This window comes from Meriones unguiculatus, chromosome 4, assembly GCF_030254825.1.
Source record: "Meriones unguiculatus strain TT.TT164.6M chromosome 4, Bangor_MerUng_6.1, whole genome shotgun sequence".
NCBI lineage: Eukaryota > Metazoa > Chordata > Mammalia > Rodentia > Muridae > Meriones > Meriones unguiculatus.
In genome coordinates this window covers 98,182,663-98,209,250 of record NC_083352.1, presented here as the reverse complement: position 1 = coordinate 98,209,250, position 26,588 = coordinate 98,182,663, and the positions used below count along the sequence as shown (strand labels likewise).

Here is a 26,588-nt window from a genome sequence, read left to right as displayed (position 1 = left end):
AAGGGCATGGGAGGAAGGTGCAGGTGAGGCCTCTGCCTACCTGGGGTGTCTGAGGGTGTCACTTGGAACCCATCTCTCTTCTCACGATGCAGCTGCTGCTTAAAGAAAGGCTAAAGACACTTCCATGTCTTCCTGTGGCTCCTCTTCCTGCCTCCTGATCCTGGCTACCCAGCGTGCTCTAGGCATCTGTAGCGGGATTGATGCATGCCACCCTGGGGCTTTTACAAGGGCAAAATCTGGGACCAGAGACGTGGCTTGGTGGGCAGAATGCTTGCCTCACATTGCCGGAGTCCTGGAAGCCATCCATAGGAAATGGTGGCACCTGTGGGAATCCCAGCACTTGGGTGTTGGAAAAAGGAGGATCAGAAATTCAGAGTCATCTCTGGCTAGTGGTGAGTTCAAAGCCAGCCTGGGCTACATGAGACAGTGTCTCAAAACAAATCCAAGCAAACAACAACACAAGGAAAGAAAGAAAGAAAACAGGAAGAGCCCAATGAACCACAGTCTGAATGTCACCCTGGTCCTGGTGGCAGGCACTTTAGTCTGACAGTCACCACCAGGGCAGATGGGCCTAAGTTCCCCTGGGACAGAGTCATCCCTGGGTGGCAGGCAAATGCAGGTTCTGAGGCCTTGTTCCAGGCTGTCTTGAACCCATACTCCTGGGCTAGCCCCAAATGTTTACTTCTTGATCGCTGACAAATCCATCCACTCAACAGAGCCTAGAAACCCCCAGGTTCAGTGCGGAAGGAGAGCAGAGGCTGGTGGGAAGGGGTGTTGCCCTTCCGGCTGATGCAACCCTCCCTTGAGCTGCCGGGCTCCTGCCAGAGTCCACACCTGCCAGGCTACAGAGCATCAATAATGGATAGAGCCAGTGGTGGTGCTGACTTCAGCACCCCATGGGGCTGGCCGTGAACAGACTGCAGAGAAAAGAACGCCATGACACGGAAGCCTAGGGTGTCTGTCTATAGAAGATAAAGGCAGCAGATCCGGGGGTTAGAGACCCGAGGCTCTGCAGGCAGAGGGTGTCCCTGACTGCACACGGCATAATTTAACATAGCCCTGGTCTATGTCCCCAGCCCCCCCCCGCCTCGCATTTGTCAGAAGAACCCGAAAGTGCCATCTTCTCTGATGTCACTGCATGATGACAATATTGATCAGTGCTTATGGAGGGATTAGAACAGACTTAAAAGCCACAACAACATACAAGAAAGCACTTGGCAGGCAGGCTCCTAGAGGGTTGATGCTATTTTGACTTTTCCATCTTATGAAGGGAGGAACAAAGGCTTCCTCAGAGCTGGGCTTACCAGTGTGGAGCACCACACCCAGCTTTAGACTTGGGTTCTCGGGAGGGGACTCTTGGGTAAAGGCTTTAATGGCTGAGCTGTCTCCCCAGGCCCCGGCATCTACAGTTTTCAAATCCCATTTTCTCCATGCTCCATGATTAAGCTCCAAATTATTCCACTGTGGAAAGCTGTCTCCCAATTAATTCAATAGTTGATTGCCCAGGAGGCTGAGATTCAAACCCAGGACTTGGGCTCACACATCAGAAGTTTGAAATCCAAAGCGAGTTTGACTCTAACTCGAACAAGGGTCTCAGCAAATTCTCCTCCACCCTAGATGACTTTCAGTTAGGGGACCCCTCGGTCCATCAGGTCGGATAATGACTGCACAGGAAGGTGATGCCGAGCTGCGCTGAGGGGCCAACAGTTTAGTAAATCAGAGGGCACTCTCTGTGACCCAGGACCACCAAGATGATCAGCCTGGCTGAAATAGAGGGACCAGCCACTCCTGGCCCTCAGACTACTCAATAATGGCTATGTGAATTTCACAAGCTGGTGAGTCCCAAAAGCTGTCCTTACCAAAAAAAAAAAAAAAAAAAAAGAATAAATCAATGATCAAAACAATGGCAGCATACTTCATATATTACAGTAGGAGGCTGGTGTTGCCTGGTCCGCTATTGATTAAGTGTGAGGCTTTCATTTAAAAGATAATTGGAAAGGACTGTGCACGGGGTGGGAGAAAGTCCGAAAGTCCTCAGCTCTGCAGAGGCGGGTTTAAGATCTTCCTTTCTTTCTTCTTTTCTTCCTTCCCTTTTTGAGAATGTAGTAATGCCAATAAGTCCAACCGAATGTGAAAAATCACACATTGTCATAATTATATTCGCTTCCCACGGGCGCAGCTGCTTACCGGACCCCAGCAGGAATGAGCACCTTGCACCCCACCTCTGAGGAACACACTGGGGCTCTCTACTGCTCTCCGTCGAAAGCCAAGCTTCTCAAAAGGTCTTGCTGGATGATGGCTCCCGTGTATGTGCTGAGGGATTAGAGCCTCTCCTTGGGGTCATTTTACAGATTGGAGGAGTCTTAGTTCTTTCTAAAAAGGCCCAGACCTTTGAGTACCCTAACGATTACTTTTCATATGCATTTGTGTTCATCTGCGTGAGTTCCTGTGCACCACATGCGTGCAGGTGCCGGTGGAGGCCAAGAGGGCACTGGATGCTTTGGAGCTGGAATCACAGGCGGCTGTGACCCACCAGGTGGGAGCAGGATGCGAACTCAGGTCCTCTTCGCGAGCCACATGTGCTCTTAGCCAGAAAGCCGTCTCTCCAGCTCCGGGGTTCTCAGCTCTTTAAGCATTAAAATGTGACCTAATCTGATAAACAGCTAACCCCACTGGTAGATGGGGTGGTGGCTTGGTCCTGATAAATGACATGGGCAGGAGGCAGAGTACAGGCTCCCTGTCACAGATGTGGCAACGGAGGCACAAGCCAATCAGGAGGCTGCGAGCCAGGGCAAGGGCAGGGCCTCTGCTTCTCTCTCCAAATGGGTTTTTAGTGACTCCCCACCTGACAGTACCAGATTGTACAATGGCAAAGATTCTATTGGTGCCCAGAGGAACCCAGCCTGGTGCTGAGCCTAGTTTCACAGAGGTCACCTTGGGCTCCATCACTCCTGGTGAATACCAAGCATTATGCTTGGTACTGTTACAGGAGGTTTAGGCCTCCAGGCTGGCAGCCCCTGGCTCTGTAAATCCACGCAGTAGCTTCTCTTCTCTCTCTTGCTCTGCAGTGGCTGTGGGGACCAATTTCTGTATTCATGAAATAACTGGGTAATTATCTAGCCCAGTGGTTCTCTGGCTCCAGCATGCATCAAAGTCACTTGGAGAGCCTGTGGCAAGCAGCCGCTGGGCTCCACCCTGCAGTTTCTGCTCCAGTAGGTCCGGGTGGGGTCTGAGGATCTGGGGTTTGTGCAAATTCTTGGGCAACGTTTCTGTGGGTGGACCAGAGGGTGGAACTGAGGGGCCCTGCCCCACCCTGAGTCAAGACTGCTGGACCTGTTCGTGAGTGCATTCTCCACTTCCACCAATGAGCAGAGGGACCTCAGCATGTGGGGACGGAGAACCTAACTCCCTATAGGTCTCCCTAGAGCTCCCCAGAGCACAATCTCCTCATCTGGGAGGAAAAGACAACAAACAGGAAGCCGTCTGGAAGTCTGTGGCTTGTGGTGAGATTCCCAGGAACAGGCTGGTATATTCTTTCTGTCTGAACATCAGCAAAGGACTGGGGTGGGGGACAATCTGAGTGAGCCCACTGTGGACTCACAGCTTGGGCCGAGGACAGGTTATGGACCAGTGGGGAGTGGATGTGTGAGAGCTCACCCAGAAGAGGGTTTCTGTAGGAAGGCTCTGTGACCTTCAGGGAGAGCAGAGCCCTTCCCCGGAGCCTCAGAGGCACCTGCAGGTGAGGGTCTGCCCTCTCAGGTTAGCTGGCTCTGCTCAACAATCTGTAGGTGATGGGGCTCCACCCCTCTTGTCTGTCTCCTTTCCAGTCTTGGTTCTGAATCGGTGTGTGGTGACCTGACAGCCACCACCAGCGTAGGTCTCGAGTTGAAACCCTGTGCTCACTTTGTGGAAAGCTTCCAGAGCTGAGTATGCCACAAACCCAAAAGACTCAGGGTTCTGGGGTCAAAGAATTTAGGAACCCTAAAATACCATGCTTCCTTTCTTGATAATCAGTGTGCACAGGCATGCTGGGGAAACATGGAGATCTTTTATCAACATCTAAGAAGATGGGGAAGAGCTTTGAGCTTCAGTCCCATTTGGAAAGTGGTATCTCTCCCCTCAGGTCATCCCATTCTCTCCCCAGGCTATTCCTCCATCCACTGATTGCAGTGGACTGACACGGACCAGGCCTGTGTGAAGCCTCCTGAGAAGGAGACAGTGAGAGGCCACCTCTGAGGAAGTCAGCTTCCTTCTGATATGCCAAAGACCTGCAGTTAGACACGAGGTAACTGAGGAAAACTTCAGGTGCGGCTTGGACATCTGCCTGATGTTCAGACTCTCTTTGTAGTTAAATGTCCTTGATACTTAGGTATTAGAGCCAGGATGCACTTCCCGTTCTCTCTCAGCTTCCTGGCTGCCCTCACAGTGGGACCACTCAGGGTGATCTGTCCCCACCTTCCACCACCATGCTTCGGTAGACTATACCACCTGGAACTATAAGCCGGAATAAATGCTTTTGTGCTTGGGCCAGACATTTTGTTGAAGCCTGATGTCATTGGAGCATGGCTTGCACAGCAATCCCAACACTCTTCCTCTTCCCCTTTCATAGGGATTTTGAGAAGAAATACCCTAAAGGAAGACTTGGGAGAGAAAGGGCCCTCGTCTTCCATGAATATGCCACCTGCATCATAAATATTCATAAGCGCTTCCAAAATCTTGGGGTAGCTCATTCTAATCTCTCCCTGAAGTGCTTTCTTTGTTCTGCTAAATAAACTGCACCAACAGGTAGTCTCCTGCCTGGGCTCTTTCTTTTAACAGCATTGTCAGGATGTGTACAATCCCTTCTGGAGCCCAGAAGGTCATTTAAGGACCCAGACATCAACTCTCCCAGACTCCTGAGTCTCCCGGGCCAGTGGACTCTAGAAATGACATTTCTAGTGTCGCTTCTGCACACAGGACACTGTGCCGTCTTGACTTTGTAAGCACGACGGGGACAGGAATAATTTGCTCCCGTGTTGTCTAGGAAAGGGGGGACCCAGAGTGGTACCGGGTCACTGGGTGAGACAAGAACTGGGTGCCGAGTTCCTGTGAGGAGGGTGGGTGTCCTCAGCGAGAAGTTCACTCACTTGGCTGTGCCCCACGGCCACTGCTTTCTTGTCAAGATCCAGGGTCTGCAAGAGTTCCTCTACCACCTGGGGGGAGGAGGAAGAAGGGAGAGATTCAGAGAGAGCACAGAGTGAGGAGACTCAAGCTGAAGGTGGCCTTACTGCATGGCAGGGCACAGGCAGACCATATCCAGGCCCCTGCCCTGGGCACTGGAGCCTCCAAGAGGCCCAAGCACGTCTTCCCTACACCACAATCATTCCACAGAAGGTCTAAGACTTGAGATGAAATATGTATCTGAGTCTGTGACAAGGAGGCTGTGCCCTTTGGGTCTGACCTTGGTCACATTGGGGAGGGGGGAGGCCTGTGTTTGTCATCTCTTTCCTCCATGGCACTGAGACATTGCCCTGTGCAATGTGGGTACAGTGAGGGCTCACAGAATGTGGGAGAGGGTTGGAAGGAAGAAAGGCAGGAAGGAAGGAAAGAAGAAAGGAAGGGAGGGAGGAAGGAGATAAAAAGGGAGGGAGGAAGAGAATGAAGAGAGAGAAAGGGAAGAAGGAAGGAAGGAAGAAAAGAAGAAAGGAAAAAGTGACAAGAGGGAAGGACATCCAAGTCAGAGAGATTCAGACAGCAGTGAAAGGAAACAGTTCCCTGGTGAAGAAATTAATTTCCTCAGAGATTTTGGTGGAGGTGGAGATGTACTCCTGTGGAATCTTCCTTTTGTCAAATCGTCACAGAAATGTTGAAACAACCTGTAAAACTCTGCCACCTCAGGTTGCCCCTGCCCATGTGGCCACCATCACCCTCTCTCTCTACCACCCTTAGGTGCCCCCTCCCACAAATAGTCTGAAAGTCTATTATTGGGATAACTTATCAGGAGAGTAATTGCAACACTCAGGAGGGGCAAGCACTCCAGCTGAAGGAAGCAGCTGCTAACCCCCAGGCCAAGGGCATCACGGGATACTAAGCCGCCCCTTAAAATTGCTTATTGAAAATCTAGTCCCAGACCACAATCAACCTCTTCCCCTGATGCCCTGAAAGAACCTCCTACCACATTCCTCCTGAATCTTAGTGGTTTCATTTATTACCTTTTAGCCAAAAGAAAAAAGAAAAAAAGAAAAAGAGAAAAAAAAATGCTCCAAGGGAGTTGTAGGCAGCCAAGATGCATAAAGCCAATATACCTAAATATAACATCTCTTCTCTCTGCACAAGAGAAAAAGCATGATAAAAAATTGGCTGAAAATAAGATGGACAGGGAAAGTGGAATCCCAGCCAGAAACATTTTTCTGAGTCTCATTTGGAGGCAAGGACTAGAGTGTGTGCTTGAAGAAGAGGTGCACAGATCTGGGGTTAACCCCAACACTTTAGAAGGCTGAGGCAGGAGGATTGTGAGCGTTATGATAAGTCTGGGCTACGTAGAAAGACCCTGACTCAAACAACAAGACCTGGAGTTGCATCCATCTGGGACCAGGTCTTACTTTTATCACCCATAAAAAGATTTCAGGCCAGTACATCACTGTCAGCGTGGGATTCCTTTTAAAATGATGGAGGAACAAATCACAGCTAGGGGCCTCACCTACTACACGATCTACCCCAGGAAAGTTGAGCACCCACCCACACCTGCAGCTTTCCATTTGAGCAGAGCCCTGGGAGGGAGAGGGTCTAACAAAAGACAAGCCTCACATATTCTCGGAGGCAGGATAGACACGGCCTAACTGTGTTCATCCACCAGAGGAGTGGAGGGCTCTTCTTTAGATCTTGATTTTCTTAGAATCCTTCAGATGTGGAGAACAACATTGGCCCTAGAAAAACCCCTTCTGTCTTGCTGACTTCAGAGAGACCTATGAGAGAACTGTGGGCCAGCTGACGGAGAGCAAACGAGGGACATATCTCTGATCCCTTCCTCAGCTTCGAGATGAAGATAAACAACCCTGTTCAGACTTTAAAGCCCCCAGGGAGGCTTCACTGAGCAAATAGGCAAGGGAATTTGTAAATGACTTTGCATTTAATTATTTAATTGTTGTTTGTGTTATCCTCATTAATATTAATATGCGATTGAACCATATGGAAAGGCTTTGTTTGGGCTAGATATCAATTATTTAATTTGGTCTAACACAATGCAATCGTTGTCCAACAACCTGTTATTTAAAACGAAAAGATGTGGCTGGGATCCAGGTCTCTGTGTGGAATGGCCTCCTTGTCATATCAGCTCTTCCATAGACACCGTGGCTCATATCTTAGCATGGAATGCTGGTCTGCGATTAAAACATTGGTCACTTTACTCCAAAGAAACACAGTTTTATCAGGCATACTAGCGCATGCCTCTAATCCCAACACTCAGGAGGCAGAGAGCATGGCTGTCCATGAGTTCAAGTTTAGCCAGGTTGGTCTAAACAGAGAATTCCTGACAGTCTAGATAGCGAGTTCTAGTTACCCAGGGCTACATAGAGATCCTGTCTCAAACAAAAGGAAGAAACAGTTTTCAGCCTGACCTTTAATTCCAAGTGTTATTCCAATGGCCTGTGAATAATTTGTGCATCAAAGCCTTTGCAAAAATAATATGTTATTTTCCTTAGGAAGGAAGCAACCAAGGCCCAGTACAATGCGAAGGATCATAGACCAGGAGAAGATACTGGAAGACCCAGGAGCTGGCTCAGGAATCTGTTCTCCACCCTCTGATGCTGGCACCAAGCTCTGATCCTCCACTCATTGGCTTCATGGCGCTGGCGAAACTGCTCCCCTCTCAGGTCCTCAGTACCTGGGGCCATGCACTTCGCTTAAAGAAGAGGACTTACAGAGGTCATAGGCATGGCACACATGAGAATGGTTTCCAAAATGGTGGAGCAAGGATCTTCCTAACCCCTCTGTGTTCTGTAGAGTCATCATGACAATGGCTACAGTTTCCTAAAGGAACAAATTCAACACTCAGCAAATTGAACAGAAAGAGTCAACAAAGTGAGAAGCAGTGGCTATGAGAAGCCTGCTGAAGTCTGGGTCAGAGTAGTAGGAGCTGGAAGCCATCTTGACCAGGGCCCTCTCATCTTTGCTCCCCGAAGCCCAGCCAGCTCTGACTCAGCAGTGGGGACACCGAGTGAGTCACACCAAGAAAGCAGCAGCTTCTCAGCCAGAAGGGGCTGCTGTCTACAGATGGAGGCATAGCTAACCCATCCCCCAGGCCTGTCAGAAGCAGCAGGAGCTTGGCAGCAGCAGCAGGCAGGGTCAGTCACAGCTAAAGCAGTAGCTCTGACCGAGGTGATCACTGGGCCCTACAACCAGAAACCTTGAAAGCTATAGGAAATGGAACATGCAGTAGGCTTGAGGTGCCTTTGTATTTGTGATCCCATGCTAAGACAAGAACAGGAGCCATGGACCTGGTCGTGGGACAGACAGGAGCAGACACTGGAGCCCAGCGTCTGGGAGCAGAAGTGCAGACAATGCTCCCTATTGCATCCAGACTCCTCAGTAAAATAGAAACACTGCACAGAAAAATCTCTGCCGGCTCTGAGAGACAGAAGCAGATGCAGCCCTCACCCCAGAATAAAAACCACAGGCTTTAAAAGCCAGGTGGAGACACCAGGGGTTCATGCTAGGGAAGGCAAGCCATTAGATAGTTAGAAAAGACCCGTGTCTAGAAGTCACCAAAAACCCAGTTTTCAATAGAAACAGAAAGACACATACAAAAATTCCAGGTATTAATAGTTGTAATGGGGAAAGATGGCCAATAGGATAAACCTCCTGGGCTCGGAACATGTACTTAGAATGCCCATTTCCAAGTATTCACTGTAGATTTGTCCAGAGACCTGAAGAAAGTGCCACTTAATGAGTAAAAAGACAGAACAGGCTGCAGGTATCTCCACAGCAGGCTCCCTGATGGGCATGTACAGGGTCCTGGGTTTGATCCCCAACACCAAAGAAAGAATGTCATGATGAGCCTTAGATATCAAATACCAGTAAAGAGATGTAAAGATATAAACGACTAAAAACCACAAGTGGAAGCTCTTCATTTGTGAAATCAAATCAACTTCACCACCATGGGGCTCAGCAGCAGATGAGATGGTGAGCTGGGAGTGACTGCTCTGAAGAACAGAGGAAGGTGGGAACAAAGAAAAGTGAATCACGCCTGGCAACGGAACTGAGCCGGCTTCTGTACATGTACAGTTTGAAAAGCTAGCACCTACAGAGCAATGTGTTCCTCCATGGTTTCTGCTTTCAGTCCCGCCCTTATTTACCCTGTGATGGACAGTGAGTGACTTGTAGGCTGAAATAAGCCCGTTGCTCCCTGCGATTCTTTTGTTCGTGGTGTTTGTCACAGCCATGGAAAGCAAACTAGGCCCTGAGTGATGAAGTCCAGAAGGCAGTCCAAAGATGCTGGGGGAAGAGGCTTTGTCAATCAAAACCTCTACACCTTACAGAGCTGTGCTCCCAATCCCCCCAAAACAAAGCTGGCTCAAAGCCTCACCCACAGGCACACGTCCTGGGAAGTCACTGCTACCAGATCTCATATTTGCATTAAAGGCTAAAAGAAACAGTGACTCAGACCTTTAAAGATTCAACAACAGCAGAAAGCATAATAGCAAATAGTGTAAGGCCCTGTGTGGTCACACACACCTTTAATCCCAGCACTCAGGAGACAGAGACAAATGGTTCTCTGTGTTAGAGGCTAGCCTGGTCTATAGAGTGAGTGCCGGGACAGTTGGGGCTACATGGTGAAAGCCTGTCTCAAACATGAAAATATTGTGAAACTATATTTTTAAAAGGAATTTAAAAGACGTAAGATTAGGTGAAAGAAAAATGTAAAGTTGTATTAATGGGGTTTTGATGTGCACATGTAACAATGGCACGGAGTCGTCAGGAGATGAAGCTGTGGAACAAAGGATCTTTCTCCCACTAGAACTGAGCTGATATTAATCTGAAGGAATCCTGATGAATGAAGACACAGTCCATCATCTCTGAAATATTGGCAAGTTCCTCAGATGGTCTGTGAGTAGAACAGCTTACCCTAGACAAAGTAACTCAGATGGCTGCTTGACACAGCCCAGTTGAAGGGTCAAAAATGAAACAAGCAACACCCTTCAAACAGCAAACGAGAGATGACATCAGCACTGACACAAACAAAACTGGACTTAAACCAAAGCCATTGGCACAAGCAACTAGGGACCTGTCAAGTGATGAAAGGGTTAACCGGCCAGCCAGCCAGGTAAATTATCTTTGCACCTAGGCAGAGAGCCTCAAGACACAGGAGAGACAGAAAAAGGATAGAATTAAAGAAAATCAAGACAGCTCAACATTAGTAGCCAGGGGCATTAACACCTGTCTCTTAAATAATTGAAAGATCAATTAGACATATAAATTCTGCCCCAGAGTTTTGTCAAGGGCTTCCTCGGATGTTGGGGAGGATGTAGCCAGGAGAAGGTGGAGCGGAGTCTTCACATAGGGCTGTGAGGCCCTGAGAAAAGGTCGGGACTGTGCTGGGCACTGCACTGAGCTTGCCTTTGTTCAGACATCTACCAGCTATCAAGGACGTAAGTACTTAGAAAGGCATGAAAGAAGATACAGTCTGAAGCCAAAGCCTTCGGCTCTGATGTCAACTCATCTTGAACTCCTGAGTGCCTCCCTTACACACAGACCACATCATGGTAGAAAGCGTCGCTTAGCCCTCAGGGTACTGACCGTGGCAGCGTACCTGCAAAGAGATGCATCCGCAAACACCCCACACGTGTACTCAAATTGGCTCAAGTGACGGAGAAAAGAGCCAAGAGAAGAGCTACCCAAAGGCGAGGACCCAGCACGTGAGGGGGGGGGGGCTGGAGGGGAGGGAGGAGGGGCATGGAATCAATTTCCAGAGAGCTAGGTCAGCATACCAAGTGTGGCAAAAGAACTGAATTCAGGTGGATGCTGGACTGAGGAAGCAGCCTTGTGCCTCTGCTGCTGGGCTGTGAGCCACTCCCAACCCCACCTTTTCCTCTGCCATGCTGGTCTCTGCCTACAGCTTCCTCCTCCTTTAAGCTGTTTCTCATCAAGTCCTCCCAGCAAGAAAAGTAGTGCGACTACACTCATCGCCATGCTTTTAATTAATTTGAGATGTTTCTGTCTGTCTGTCTGTCTGTGAGAGTTTATGTGCACTTTGTATAGGGAGGTGCAATGGAAGCCCAAAGAAGGTATTGGATCCCCTGGAGCTGGAGTTACGTGGGGCGATGAGCTGCCAGGCGTGGGTGCTGGGAACCGAACCTGGGTCCTCTGCAATTGCTCCAAGTGCTCTTAACGGATAGGCAACTTCTCTACCCAGGTGAATGGGTTTTTAATGTTCTACATAAGGACCCAGACAGACTCTGGGTTTGAATCCCAGCTCTACTCCTGCCTGGCTTCAGCCACCTCTGCCGAGGAAACAAAACAAAACAAAACAAACAAACAAAACAATAAACAAAAACGCACAGCACAGCCCCCCCCCCCAGGAGGAGAAGGCTTTGTCCTGGAAGGCTGCCTCAGGCTGTAACTCCCCAGTGCCTTGAGGATGAGTGTGAACGTCTGCCTCTACCTGCTTAGCGTTGGGGTCTCAGGCGTGCATCCTAACACCAGGAGACTATTTTGTGATGCCAGTGTGCAAGTACCCAGAATAGGCGCTTCTCTGAGGCACCAGCAGGACCCTTGGGCCCATCTTCCACCCTGACAGGAATCCCCTCTGCTGCCGTCTAGCGCCTAATGACGACATTGACCTTTCTTAGCCGTCAGACCTGTCCCACTGGATCCTGAGGTCTTAACCACTGCATGCAGAGCCCTCCGGCCTGCCCACCAGCCGCACATGCTCATGTATAATTCATGCCCGCCGCGGTGCCTGATGAATGAATATTTATTAGCTTTTTCATAAGAGGCAGGATGGTGTTTTCTTTCTTTGCTACCAAAATTCTATGCCCCAGCAAATGAAATTTGTGAAAAAAGAAAAAAAGAACAAGAAGCAAAAAAAAATAATAATAATACTTCCAACCAAGTCCATTGCACTGGTAATTTTCCATTCTCTGGGGCCTGGAGTGTGTATGGGGGTGGATTCGGCTTAGCTGCTACAGAAGCCTGCTGACTCGTCCAGAGTGAGGATGTTGCTGTATGCCCTTCGCCCTGCAGGAAGCCCCCCCACATCACCAGCCTGCTACATTCCCAGCTGGGCAGGGGTCCCAGAGTCCCCAGCTCTGTGGGCCCAGCATGCGTGGTCCAAGGACAGAGGGCCCCAGATGCTGACTGGGTTGAGGCCAAACCAAACTGTAGGGCTTCCAAAATGAGCTGCCAAACAGAGAGGGGACAGCTTACTCTCACACTGACTCTGTGTGTGTGTGTATGTGTGTGTGTGTGTGTGTGTGTGTGTGTGTATGTATGTGTGTGTGAGTCAGAGGGTCACACAAAAGGATCTGTGTCTGTCTGCTGGAAGTGCCCTTGTTCTGGTACACAGAAGACAAAAGCCAAGGGGACTAAGACTGTGACTCTGTTTACCCCTCCTACCTCATGGTTCACTGAGGATGGCAGCATGGAGGATTCCAAGTATACTCGGGCCTGTGTATGCATTTGCACATGTGTATGCACCTGTGTGTGCACACACAAACACGTGTCTCTGTATGTGTCTGTGTGCATGTGTGTTCAGCCACCAGGCTAAATTATTGAGTACTCGCTAGGAAACTTGCTTTTGGTTAAAGACCAGGACTCTTGAGACATCACAAGAGAACTCGAGATGACTGTCCCTGAGCTGAGGTTAGCAAATGGTACATCAGAGAGTGTCCCTGGAGAGGGGACGGCCAGCGTGAAGGTCCTGAGATTGCCGGTTCACGACATTCTTGTGTGAGGTACTTCTCAAACATCCCCAGAGGCCACCCCTGGGCTCAGAGGCTGAGCCAGTCCCTCTGGGCTCATGCTACCACAGTCTTCATGAGCTGGGACACACGACCCACTGTTCTATGCTCTCTTTTTCTTCTCTTGTGTATCCTCATGCAAGTTGCGGGAGGGCATTCTGGGTGGGGGTGGTCTCGGGGACTTTGCTGAGGTGTCATCTGGGGCTGGAGTCTGACTCGGATCGCACGCCACCCTCTGTGCTGCCGCCCTCAAGGCCCTGCTCTGAGATCCCTCCTGGTCCAGCTGCCCCTTGAGCAAGCCACACAGAACAGGCTCTGTGGCCCACGTGGGAGCACCTGCTGTCCCCCCCTCCCACCCCCGACTCTCTCTCCAGCCAGTGTCACATACCTTCCTCTCATCTAATCCCTCAGAGGTCAAGGCAAGCTTCTTCAGCAGCAGAGGGTCCAGCACCTGGAACCGTCGGCGGAACTGAGCTAGCCCCATGTGTTCGGCGTAACCTGGAGACAACCCGGGCAGGGAGACACGTGAAGTTCCTTTCTCTCCCCCTGGACGTTATTCAGCTCCCTCTGCCTGTGCTGACGTGCTTCTGCATGGTGGGGATGGGGGGCTCTCGGCTTTGCCTCCAAGGACTCCCAGCTCCTCTATCAAACGGTCTGGTCCAAGGTGCCACCACTGAGCTGGGGTTGGCAGTGACCGTGAGATAGAACATCAAAGACCTTACGCAAGCGGGCAGCCCGAGACGGCTGCTGGGCCTCTGCCGAGAGAGCGGCTGAACTCACACCTTCCAAGGCTGAGCGGCAGAAAGGAATGGGGCAAATTCAGACCGAACTCAACGGAACATGATTAGCCAACGCAGAAACCACACTCCGTCACCCGGCAGTGCCTGGCCGAAGCAACGCGGCCAGTAAAGGCGGCTGCAGCCTGTCCAGGTGAGTGCTTAGCACCACACCCAGTCTGACCTCATCCCCTCAGACCCCAGTTCTTCTGCCTGCCCACCCCCCTCGCCCTGACCCTGAGGTCCCTTTGCTGATTGTCCTCCTGCCTGCCGCATGGGAGCTGATTCTTCAGCCTCAGGACCTAATTGTTACTTTACCAATTCTGGGGGTATCCCTGCTTGCTAAGAGTAGGACACACACACACACACACACACCCAAAGCACCCATGAACCTCTTGACTCTACTGCAGTGACCCAGATCTTCACACTCACTTATGGTCTTAAACTTCAAGCTACGACTGGTTTGGGAAAGCCCACCCAACAGGTGTGGAATGTTGCCCCCGGCCTTCTAGGAGGTGGGAACAATCCTGGAAGCTATGTGGGCTTCAGAGTCAGGGGACCCAATTCACATCCAGGCCCTGCCTTGTCCCTGCAGGGTGACCCTGAGCAGCCCGTCACCATTTTGAACCTCGGTTGCTTCATCTCTAAAATGGGAGGCAGAAGGGACAACACCTCTCACTGCCTGCACAGCTCAGGGCACATGGTAGATGTCCGTGTTCCACAACTGCCTAACTAAAGTGAGTGTTCTTGTCCCGTGGCTGCCTGGCACTCAGTGGGTGGCACCAGGGCCAGGTGCCCTGTTCACAGCTGTCTCCTACCTGCCCTGTGCAGTCGTAATGCCTCCAGGATATGAGAGCCTGCGAGCTGAACCCTCAGTGCCGGGATATCCAGAGCTGGGGGCTCACTGGCTCCACCTTGGTCCCCACCAGGCTGTGGCGGTGATGGAGTCCCCGGCCCAGCCTTGCTTTCCACTGAGGTTGGCACGAGACAGTGGATGAAGTGCAGCCGAGACCGGCTCAGCAAGCTGATGAGAGCATCCTGGAACCAAAGCAGATGGGGAATGAGAGCTGGTGTCTCTGGGGGAGCAGTCAGGCATCCGGATGCTCCCCAAGTACACATTCACCCTGGGCTGCGCATCCCTGAGGATGTGTCCCACATCCAGGCTTTGTGCTTACTGCCTTATGCTGAGGAAAAAATAGAGGACCTTTATAACAAGCCCTGCAGACACAGGTGAGGAAACTGAGGCATGAGGGAGGCCACTGAGGGGCCCATGTCACAGAGACACTCCCCCCCCAACAGAGGGACTGCAACTGGAAACTAGAACTTAGAACTCTGAGGATTTCATTCTTCAAACACACCCTTCCCATGGTCTGCAATCTGCTTCTGCTTGACACCAAACATCCAAGGCTCTGGCCTCCAACCTTGGGAAGTCACCTCTCAGGGATGCCCATGGCCACACTTCTCCAAGACTCAGAACCTCCGTGCCCCCTCAGCAAAATGGGAGGGTTGGCCATCCTGTGGTTTTTCGGGGCATGGTAGAAGGGAGCAGCCTGGCTGGGCAGTGGTTCCTGCCACGGAGGTCCACGGTCCCACAGGTCAGAGCCTAGGCCACTCACTCACCATCTGCAGCTTGATCTGGGCACAGGGAGCATTCCTCTTCACGGCAGCAAGGCCGCTGGCGAAGGCCCTCCGCACCACTCGGCTCCGGTGCAGAGCCTGCTGAGAGGTGCCCTCAAGCCCCGCCACAGCCCGGCACACAGGAGGCAGCTTGGCCCGGGCCTGGAAGAGGCGCTGCAGCTCCTCCCTAGCGAGGAAGAGAGAAAGGGTTGCAGGGACCCTCTGGGAAGGCTCATCCACGAGGGAGGAAGGCAGAAGCCCCTCCATTCACAACATTCCTGCCTGTGGAGCCTTTCTCAGCCACTCCCTCCTCCCCTGCTCATGAGCATCTTCCTCCTGTCTGTCCTACAAAACCTCCATATATTGAAGGTGCAGCCATGTTAATTATCCCTGGAACAGGCCAAGGATACAGTAGGCGCTAACTGTATCACTGTATGAATGAATGATGCGCTGCTACAAGATAAACACGAAGTGCCAAGGCTCACAGTAAGCAGTCTCCGCCCTCCATCTGCCCTCCCACAACTGGCCTCTTCCAAAATGCCTGGTGAGGGTACCTGGCTCCTAAGGCTCCCTCATGAACCCAAGCTGGCTTTGCTCCAGGACAGAGACAAGGAACCAAGCTAGGTGTCAACAGAGGAATGGATGAAGAAGTGTGGCTTGAAACACAGTGGAATTCTTTGTAGTGATGATGAAAAATGAAGTTAGGCCACTTAAAGAAAAATAGCTATCACTGGAAATAATTGCGTTCAAAGACCCTGGCAAGTCTCAGACAGAACCACTGTTTCCTCTCATCTGTGGATTTCAGATATGAGAGAGACGCAAGACCACATATGTGATGATTGCATGACAGCAGATAGCAATCCCTCTGGGAGCAAAGAGGGGTAGTGGGGGGAGGGGATAGCGAGGTAGAGTGAGAACAGGCCCAAAGCACATTATAAACTACCCAGCGGTTACCATCCAATCCTTCAAGGAGAGCAAGCCACGTGGGGGCCAGGAAAATGTCTTCACGTAATCCTTCATCATAATTTTAAATAATATATCAAAGTTGTGTTTTTTTTTTTTTTTCCAGAAAGAAAAAGGCAGCTGGGCAGAACCTCCTGTCCCAGTGAGTGGGGCTGGGAACCAGAGGCCCGGTACCTGCCAAGTGCAGCCAGCTCTCTCTAAAAGCCTAGGTCCCACTCCAGCCCCAGCCCTAAAGACAAACGATACAGACCACTGGGGACTGGCTCACAGGAGCCTGAGGAGTTCGGAATGGATTACAAGCATGAGCAGATGGCAAGAGTCAACAGAGAGGTGGCACGCAGTGTGCTGAGATCAAGGCCCCGAGACAGCACCCAGGAGCCACCATCTTGCGGTTGAGAAGGCAGGTGCTCCCAGACCCAGCCCTGGTCTGATAGGCGGCTCTTCCAATGGAGCTGACCTCTGCCTTTGCATTTTTCAGGTGACCTTGGGCAAGTCCCTGTTCTTTCCAGGAGCCTTCTGCCCCCCAGCTATAGATGACTGAAACAGTACAGCTGCAGCTCGAGGAAAATAGTCTCCTGAAAGCCTTTGGGACCATAGGTGGAACCCTGGTGGACTCCCTGGGGCACTGACTACAGATCCTGGCTTGAAGATCAAGCAAGCCTTGCTCCCTCAGTCAGCAGGGTTAGGATCTATAGACGACTGGCTGCCACAAACAGGTGCTGTTTTAGTTTTGTTTATTTGGTGGTTTTGTTGTTTGTTTTAAAATAGGATTTTACTGTGAGAGCTGGGAGGCCAGGACAGTCTCAACTCTCACAGATCTACCTGCCTCTTTGTCCCCTACCCCCCTTAAGTGCTGGGATTAAAGGCATGAATCACCAGGCCTGCCAAAGCATTCTAATAGGATTTATGTCTTTCAGCCCTTGCCCCGGTACTGAGACCCTGGCTCACACAGTCTCACCATTCCCTGACTCAGCAACTCTCACTTGGCTTCAGCTGCAGGGTCTCAAGAGCAGGAAGGAACACTACAAGACCCCAAGGCATCCATGCATAGCCACCAGCCTCGAGGCCATGCTGTGGAGTAGAGGCCCGTTGTTCCCAGTATGAGGGAGAGGACCCTGAAGCACAGCACATACATCCCTTTCCTGTGAAGCAGAGCCTGCCTGCTGACTCTTCTGCCTGGTGTGGCTTTGATGTTAGGGTGGAGGAAGCCATAGGAGAGAGAGCGACTGCTCGTTCTCACACCAAAGGGTAGAGCTAGGGCTTAACTCCAGTGTGCCAATTCACTAACTCTCCTTTTACTAAATTCCCTATCTGGGTATCTGCGAGAGCTATGAACTCTCATGGCCTTCCGGGTTTGGGGTTTCCACTGAACTCTGATCACAAGACCCTAGATGCTAAGAGCTTCACACAGGTTCAAGCTGTACCCTGGCACCGCCAGCAGAACCAGCTCCACAGTCAAAGACAAGGGACTTCCTCACTGGGATGTCTGTTTCCCCTTCTGTAAAACGGGACTAAGGATGCAAAGTCCCTCTGAAGAGTGATGAGTCAGAGCACTGTGGGCCGCCAATGGACACTCCTTCCCGCTGGTCTGCCTGCTGAGACACTAGCCCCTCCTGCCCTCCCCACGCTAGGCTCTGCCTCTGCTGGCTTCTCACACAGACCCTGGGAGGCATGCACCCTCACAAAGCAAGCGTTTTCTATTAACCTGGAAGTGCAGTCTCTATTGCTGCAGGCCTCATGCTACTGCTCCTGGGACAAGTGAGCAGGGCGTGCATAGAGTTTTTCCTGCTGCTACAGAACACATTGCTTTGGTTTTTATGAGCCCCAGGGCGCTAGGATGTCCATAAATGTTACTCCAGCCACACCATCTCTCAGATACTTAATGAAAGGTGGAAAGCCAAAAATACAGAGACACGGCTTTTCAGCCGAGAGTTGACCTCCCTGAAAGCCTGCTCTGCTGGGCCACTGGGTCAGCTCTGCCCCCACAGGAGACATTATATGACTCCAGTTGGAGTTGTGGCTTTCCTACCACAGCACACAGGATGGGACTTCTAGACTGCCATTGCTTACCGGGTTGTTTCTGAACAGGAACAGCACAGGGGTGGACACCCCTGCCCTGTCCCATGCCCACCTTGACTCACCTTTTGGACTGCTGCAGGACCTGGGGGGCATCCAGGGCTGACAGGTTAGGCTTGGCTTTGCGAAGCCAGCCTGTGAGGTCATAGCGCACAGGATCCCGCCCCAGCTGATGGGAAAGCTCACACTGAAGGGGCTGCTCACAGGTCCTGAGCGTGGGGGGCCCTGGAACAAGACGGTGTTGTGAGTGGTGAGTCCAAGGGGGAGGTCTGTCAGGAACATACGCATTCTGTTGGTGTACCCTACCACAGGTTTTAACATCAGTAAATGTGTTTCTGGATAGCTAACGCTAGTTCCCAGTACATACCCTCCTCACACTAGTGAGGTGCATGCATTACTTCTGGGGGGAAAAATTATCTCTTTTTGTATTCTTAAGCCCCAGACACCTACTTGGCCAAAGCATCCCAGAACACACATTATTTCTTAGTCTCCTAAATGTACCCAGCTGTCACCTGGGCTGTGATTTACATCACATTTTGTTTAAACCAACTCATGTTTCTTATAAGCACACTCATTTAAAAAGAAGCATCTGACCATGAGCCTGATGTATATAAGCATCATTTCTTTCCTCCCGTGCATGGAGATAAGGATCTGTTAAACACTTTAAAATATGTATCCGTGTGCAGTCTGAAGTGCCATGAATCAAACAAAGCTGACATTGGGAGATTCTGGCTCCAGCCTCTTGGTTACAAGAGACAGGATCAGAGACACAAACGACCTGGCCTTGGGGTTAGAGAGAATAGATTGCCTGGAATGTATTACTGTAGGAAAGGGGCCAAGGCACAGAGTCTCTGGCCTTAGTTCCCTGATCTGCAAAGTGGGGCTTGAATAATGCATACTTGCCAAGGTGGGTAAGGGTCAAAGGATGTATAAAACACGTAGCTAGCACCTGGCACGTGGTACTCACTCAGCAAGCAGCATATTGCCACCACTGTTTACTAAAGTTAATCTTTGGCTGAGGCTTCAGAATCACAAAGTGTTTCTCTTTGTCCTTAGCATTCGGTGCCATGCTTGGCATATGGACGCTCAGAAGTATTTGGGATGGATGCATGTATGGATAGATGAATGGATGTGTAGATGGATGGATGAATGGATGGTAGAATGGATGGATGGATGGATGGATGGATGGATGGATGGATGGATGATGGATGAATGTGTGGATGGATGGATGGTTGGATGGATGGATGGATGGATGGATGGATGGATGGATGGATGGGTAGATGGATGGATGGGTGGAGGGATGGATGGATGGATGGATGGATGGATGGATGGTAGGATTGGATGGATGGATGGGAAGGTAGATGGATGGATGGGTGGAGGGATGGATGGATGGATGAATGAATGGATGTGTCGATGGATGGATGGATGGATGGATGGATGGATGGGTGGAGGGATGGATGGATGGATGGATGGATGTGTGGATGGATGGTTGGATGGATGGATGGATGGATGGATGGATGGATGGATGGATGGATGGTTGGATAGATAGATGTATGCATGGATGCATGGGTGTATGCATGGATGGATGGATGCATGGATAAATGGATGGATGGATGGATGGACATGCCTGAGAGATAGTTTTGTCTTGTACTGTTTCAGTCTTTCATTAGCTCTCTTTATAAGACTGGATCTCCAGACAGGGTCTTTTCAGCCCTTTCTGTTCAACTCCTAGAACAGAATTCATGAGACTTGACTATCTAGGGACACAGGCTCCCTAGGGCTTCCTCCAACCCTTGTTGGGTTTGGTGGTGGTTTGAATGAGAAAAGCCCCCCTTAGGTTCATAGAATACTTTGTCACCAGTGAGTGGAACTGTTTTAAGGGATTAGGAGGTGTGGCCTTGTTGAAGGAAGTGTGTCAATGGTGGGGAGTGGCCTTTGAGGTTTCAAAAAGCCATTCCAAGCCCAGAGACTTTCTTTTCCTGTTGCCTACAGATCTGGATGTAGAACTCTCAGCCCCTTCTCAGCACAATGTCTGCCTGAATGCCACCATGTTCCTCACCATGCTGACAATGGACTAAACTGGAGCTGTAAGTAAGCCCTAATTTTTTAAAGTATGTTTGTTTTTTTGTTTGTTTGTTTCATATGAGAATTGCCTTGTCCATGGTGTCTGCCCAAGCAACAGAACAGTGACTCAAACAGGCTCCCTAACTCATGTGAGGACACTCAGCTGAGGTCATGGCACCATCCCAGGTTTTGTTCTGATAAGCTCAGAGCTCATCAGAAAGATCTGGGGGCAGGGGTGAAGCCTTTTAATCTATACCTCTGAGTTAATGTGTCTATCATGACCCACTCAGGACAAAGGACAGAGTCTCCTTGGGGAGAGGGCCTTAGAGCATCCTGCTCAGGGTATCTGGGATGGGACAATCATGCCTAGTGGAGGAAAAGTTTACAGACATCAGTGAGTCCCTTTCTACTCCAGCCGTGCTGCACAACAGGCCTCGTCCTCTGAGACTGCTTCTAGTCTCTTTGGCTTTAAACTCAGGATCCAGACGACACTCCATTTGAGAATTTCATTTCTTTGGATCCACATCATTGAGTTTTCACATATTCATTAATTGTGTGTCAAGAACATGAGCACCTCATCACATCAGAGCTACTCTAGAGGCTGCCTCTGCGAGGGCGCCAGCCCAACTCTCGTCCCCAAGGAGCTGGCCCACCCTGAGATGGGTGTGGCTGATGAGAAAATGTGTGATGCCATACAGCAGAGAAGAGTAAAGAGACAGTGGTGCAGATAATACACAGGTGATGATCAGGGAGGTCTCCAAGACTCAACAGAGGTGAGGAAATCCACCCATTGTGCTCAGATATGGCATAAAAGTGCCCTGGTGCCCGGAACTGATGGTCCACTATTCCTGGGATAGAGATGCACGAGGCATATTTGAGGAGAAGCAGAGAAATCAGTAGAATTGTGCTCTATTCCATTTTCATGGCCATAGCCCAAGACAGGGTCCTATATTTTTAAAAGGAGTTGTCTTTTAACTTCATCATTTTGGAGCCTAGCGTTTCAAGGAGCATGATGCAGGGTTTCTCTGGGTTCTCCCTAGCTGCATGATATTTCGGCAGATATGTGTGTATGCCTGTGCACACACATGCACATGTATTACAGTCCTGCTTTATGAGTGCTACGATGTACACACACAGGTTGACCATATTCCTAATACTCAGGCCTACATCACAGGTGTGTGTGTGTGTGTGTGTGTGTGTGTGTGTGTGTATCAATGACACTGTATTTGAGCACATGTTTGTGACCTCCTGAAACAGGCCCCTGTGCTGTGCTGGCCTAGCAGAGAACTCAGGGCCTTGCCTAGCTGGCACAGACAGATTCCCAGCCTCTGACCCACCTCCACCTCCCTTACCTTCAGCCCCAGCTGCCTTCTGCTCAAAGGCTTTGCACAGACGCTCAAGTACCACGCTGTCGCTGGAGCCTTCCACCCGGACTTCTTCATCTAAGACCCAGAAAAGGCCCCCAGCTTCCTCGGCACCTCTTCCAGCTGGTAAGTGGACCTGCCGGGAGACCCATGTGCGCTGAGAGTCAGGTCTGGACATCTCTCCCAGCCCTCGGGACTAAGCATGCCTCATGGGATCCAAAAACATGTTCAGCCCTTACTTAACTCTCAGTAATGAGGCCGAGCTCTGTCTGCAAAGGGTTTGAATCCCCCCTGCCTCCATCTTTACCTCCAGTATGACCTTGGCCAACCTACTGTTCCCTCTGAGACTCGTTTCCGCTTGTGTAAAGTGGAGCCTGGAAAGGCCTTCCCCAGAGGGTTGCCTTGGGGATTTAAGAAGGGTGTGTCTGCTTGTAATTCCTACACACACACCACACACACACACACACACACACACACACAGCTGGGGACCATGCACAGCCAGCCTGACACTTCACTCTCTCAGAAGTCTTACAGCGAGATCTCAGGGAATAACTTTAAAGAGACAAGCACTCAAGGAAATATTTTAGAGAACATGCACTTGATTCCATAGCAGACATGGAATTTTAAAGCTCGCCATAGCAACCTTCCAGGAAACCTATGGGTTTGCCTATTGGTACATGAGAGAGGCCTGGTGAGGTTTGAGCTGGCACAAGGAAACAATGGGCTGAGTAGTGATGGGGGCATGGGGCGTGGCAACGTCAGCCAGCCCCGGAGTTATTGATACCCCAGGCTACCCAGCACTTGGGGCACTCAGTGCTAAGGCAAGGCTCTGTGGCCTTTCTGTCTCTAAGGCCTGGAGAAGGCCAGGGACACATCCGAGGTCCCATGGTGAGTACCAGGAGCGAAGCCTAGAGGACCCCTGGCCATCATCACTGGGGTGAAGATGGACAGCTGGCCCATCCTCAGGAGAGGCCCTCGAAGGCCACAACTCAGGGCCTCTGAGCATTGCACTCTCCCCGCTGACCCTACCAGACAGATGGACAGGTAGGAAAGCCTATAGTGACAGCAGCTCCACACTTTCTAACAAAGGCTTGGCCTGCAGCCACTCCCTAGGACTTTGGAAATCACTGCCTGTGATTTCACATGGGCAGTGGTGGTACACTGTGACCAGCAGGAGCCATGGCAGCCATCCTTGAGCAGCAGGAGACAGGATGAAGTACAGCATGCCAATGGCAGAAGAAGGGCCAAAGGGCCACGGACAGGGCACACTCCGTGACAACTGCTCCCGGTGAAGTTATACCCACTCAGAGAAACACACTGCACCCACTTTGGAGAAGGGGAAACTGAGGCTGAGAGAAATTAAAAGATGGTCTTGAGGTCATCAGGACTGAACCCATGCCCAGCCTGCTCTACAGCCTAAGAACGCTCACACACCAAAACACAAAAATAAAAAGTCAGGGTCATAGGTCAAAGGTCTGCAACAAGAGTGAACTGGGAATGAGGATGATGTCAGTGAGGCATCTCCCACAGAAGCCTGTCTGCCTCCAAGGTCATCCCCTCCCCCCCAGTCTGCAGCCAGCATCTCCAGCTGACTTACCTATGGCTCCACCTGGGAGCCACTAGCAACCCTGACATGAGGCTCTGATCAGGCCCACACATATCTGTCCCAATGCACTTCTTCGGGACAGAGCTGAGTGGCCGATCTTAGGTGCCGGGGGAGTTTCCAGGTCCATGCCAGTCAGTGTCTTAACCGTCCCTGGGGAATCCAGGTGCAGAGAGCTTGGCAAATGGGCGTCTCAAAGCCTTACATAGGCTGCGGTTTGATGTCGGAGAGCCTGGGTCCTTCCTTACCTGGGAGGGGTTCTGATCCACAACAGCCACCGTAGTTCCTGGGGAGGGCTCTAGGAGGTCAAAGGGCACAGAAATGCCTTCCTGAAATCCAAAGGACGTAAACATTAGTTCCTGCTGTAAGCTCAGTCAAAGGGGGGGAAGGTTCCATCACTATTCGGCCATCTTTTTTTTCAAAGTTAGTTTAAAAGTTGTGGAATATCCGTAGCAGGAACTTTGCCCCTCTGACCTCTTGTAGTTTGCCCCTCTGGCACTGGTGGCAGTCACAGCAGTGTGCAACCATCTCAGTTTCGTCCTCAAGAGCTGTTTAAAATCAACACCATGCAGGGTAGCACTAACAGGTTTTAATGTGCGCCGACAGTTTTCACCTTGTGGAATGGAAAGGGCCCACCGCACGGCTCCCACTCTTCCCACGTGCCAAAACTGTGGACGACCCGGCAGACCTTCCTGCCCTGTGACTTTGCACTCAGCACCTCGCCTAGGCAGTGTCACACGGAACATGTCCTTTGGCAACTGGCTGGTGTCACTCAGCAGAACATCCTCAAGGTTTGTCCATGCTGTAGCACACACCAGAATTAACTTCCTAAAGACTGGGTGATACCCCTCAGAACCTGTCGGCCATGTTTTCTTGATCTCGTCCTGTGTTGGACACTCGGGTGACCCAGCCCTCTGTCTACAGGGCCTAGTGGTACCGTGAACGTTGGTGTTGAAACATCTGGGCTGTGTCCCCAGAAGTGAACCACACGCCCCAGAGCCACCCCCAGACGGAAGTGCCACCCGAGTGAGTAATGACACAAGGGTCTCTCATGCCACGTCTTCAGGGCAGCTTATTCTATAGATGTACCATCCCCGGTGGTATCAGATACAGGCATACACTCTCAGTTTTCCATGTGCTGGAATCAAGGGTCAGAGACAATAAGTAAGTTGTCTAAGGCCACACAGCCAATCAGAGTTAGAGCCAGACTCTCCCACTCATACTTCTCCTTTCCTGTCTGATCCATTTTGGCTCCACACAAAGGAATGGCTGTGATTTGAGTGTCTGTTATCCTATAGAGAGCAAAATGGATGCTTCTATGGCTCACCCTGAGCAGCTGGGGTCCTGACCTCATCGTCACCTGGGTGGCAGACACACACTTCGGCTACCTGGACACGGTAGCTTTGCTTTTTACTCAGGGTTTGTGCATTCCTCTGTGCTGATGGTTTGAGTGTGCCCCATCTGATGGCCAGCATGGGAGATGAAGAAAGGGGCCTTTCAGAGGCCTTATGTGCACCTGACTCACACATAAACAGCTTATGGAAAGCCCCACAGAAAGGGCATGGCCAGGAGCATGCACCTACTACCCCATTAAAAATGGCTACTTGCCCTCTGGAGGGGCATTCAGCCCTGTGTCTGCACACAGCGGCAGCTCCTGGGGGGCCGACCATGCCAAGGCAGATGGGGAGGAAGCCAGAGCTGGAGCTAGATGCTCTATAGCTGACTCGGGCCACTTGGGGTAGATCCTCACTCCACCTGTCTGGCCTCACCCCCAGGCACAGGTCTGGAGGCCCCGGCACAGCTGACACACACCTCTTGGTATCGCTCCAGGGTAGAGACAAAGGTCCTGTGGTAGAACAGCAGCTGCAGACGCTCCTGGGCATAATTGTGGCACAGCTCCTCAAAGGTGGCCGCCCGCTCCTTGCCCTGGTGCCGAGGATTCTGAAAGCCTGGAGAGTCAACCACCATGATGGAAGCCATAGACAGGTGGTGGGAGGAGAAAGATCTGGGGAGAGAGGAGAAAGGCCCCGAGCTAACATGGGAGGCTGATTCAAGCCTCCCCTGCAGCAGAGGTGGAGAAACTGAGGCAGCTTTCTAGGTGGATTTAGAGGTCTGGCTTCATATCCCAGCTCATCATTTATAGGCTGTGTGGCCTCCAGGCAACTTACTTAACCTCTCTGAGCATGACCTCCCCCAGCTGTTAAATGATGACAGGAGTAAGCTGGCCAACAGCTGCAGTAAAGGAAGTAGGGTTTAAGTGCCAGTGCCAGCAGACCTCTGCATCAGGCCCCAAGTCAAAAGCCTCCCAATAATTCTCCTTTTTCCCTGAGGTACACTGCAGCTGAGAAACCATTTTGTGTCTGTTATCTTTTTTGTTATTTTTTTAAAGTTATCACCCCTTTGGAGTTTTAAATTCTTCTTTCTGTCAAGGGTGAACAGCCTGGACAGCTTGAATCAAAAGATAGGATGGAAACCTTCTGAAGGAATCCCCTCTAGGGCTGCCATCCCACTCTGCAGCCCTAGAGGGAGGGGCTGTGTGTCTCCAGGGAGCTGCCTGACCTCTCTGATGATCAGCTGTGGAACGATTAAAGGTAGGGGCTAGCCCCAAAGGCTTCTGGGAGAATGGGACGTTACAACACACCCATTGCTGTGACCATGTAACTTGTGCTGTGGTTGGTGCTCAGAAAAATTCCTCAGCTCCCTTCATTGCCAGTAACATCTACGCTCAGATCTGGAGATTTGAACCTCAGTTCTCACTTCCCTTTGTGAATATTTCTCTATCTATAAAACGGGGTCAAGTGGGGAAACCACCACAGAGACATGATGAGAGGAGGGTGAGGTGTGGGGGGCCAGGCACCTGCTAGACCCCACAACTGGCCTAGTGACCTTCCTTCTCATCAAAGCCTGTTCTGTGGTGATGCCGGCCTGCCATGGCCAGGAGAGGCAGCCTCTCCACCTCAGTTCATTCCCAGCTCCAAGGCCAGCCCTCCCTTCCTCTAAGCACAGTGATCCCTTGGTTTCTAGATAAGGCATGTGCCTCCGATGGATGGTAATTACTCAGACAGCGATAGAGGGAGTTGATTCCAAGGCCCTGGCGACTGGAGATCCCGGCTCGGTTGCTACGCAGCGGCTCATCCCTTAACAGGATTCAGAAGCCTAATTATGCTGTGCGCTCTTGCAGAGAAAGAGG

General features: G+C 51.0%; 1 protein-coding gene across 1 annotated transcript in view; it reads right to left on the bottom strand.

The window, feature by feature from the left end:
- Myo18b (myosin XVIIIB) overlaps positions 1-26,588 on the bottom strand; it is a 176,296-nt gene that overhangs the window by 115,389 nt on the left and 34,319 nt on the right. Inside the window, exons 15-22 of the mRNA XM_060383234.1 lie at positions 25,211-25,403; positions 23,647-23,727; positions 21,784-21,931; positions 18,433-18,592; positions 15,332-15,515; positions 14,530-14,749; positions 13,324-13,433; positions 5,127-5,192 (exon numbers count right to left, since the gene is read on the bottom strand). Coding sequence (XP_060239217.1) covers positions 5,127-5,192; positions 13,324-13,433; positions 14,530-14,749; positions 15,332-15,515; positions 18,433-18,592; positions 21,784-21,931; positions 23,647-23,727; positions 25,211-25,403 — 1,162 coding nt within the window. The remainder of the gene's footprint in view (positions 1-5,126; positions 5,193-13,323; positions 13,434-14,529; positions 14,750-15,331; positions 15,516-18,432; positions 18,593-21,783; positions 21,932-23,646; positions 23,728-25,210; positions 25,404-26,588) is intronic.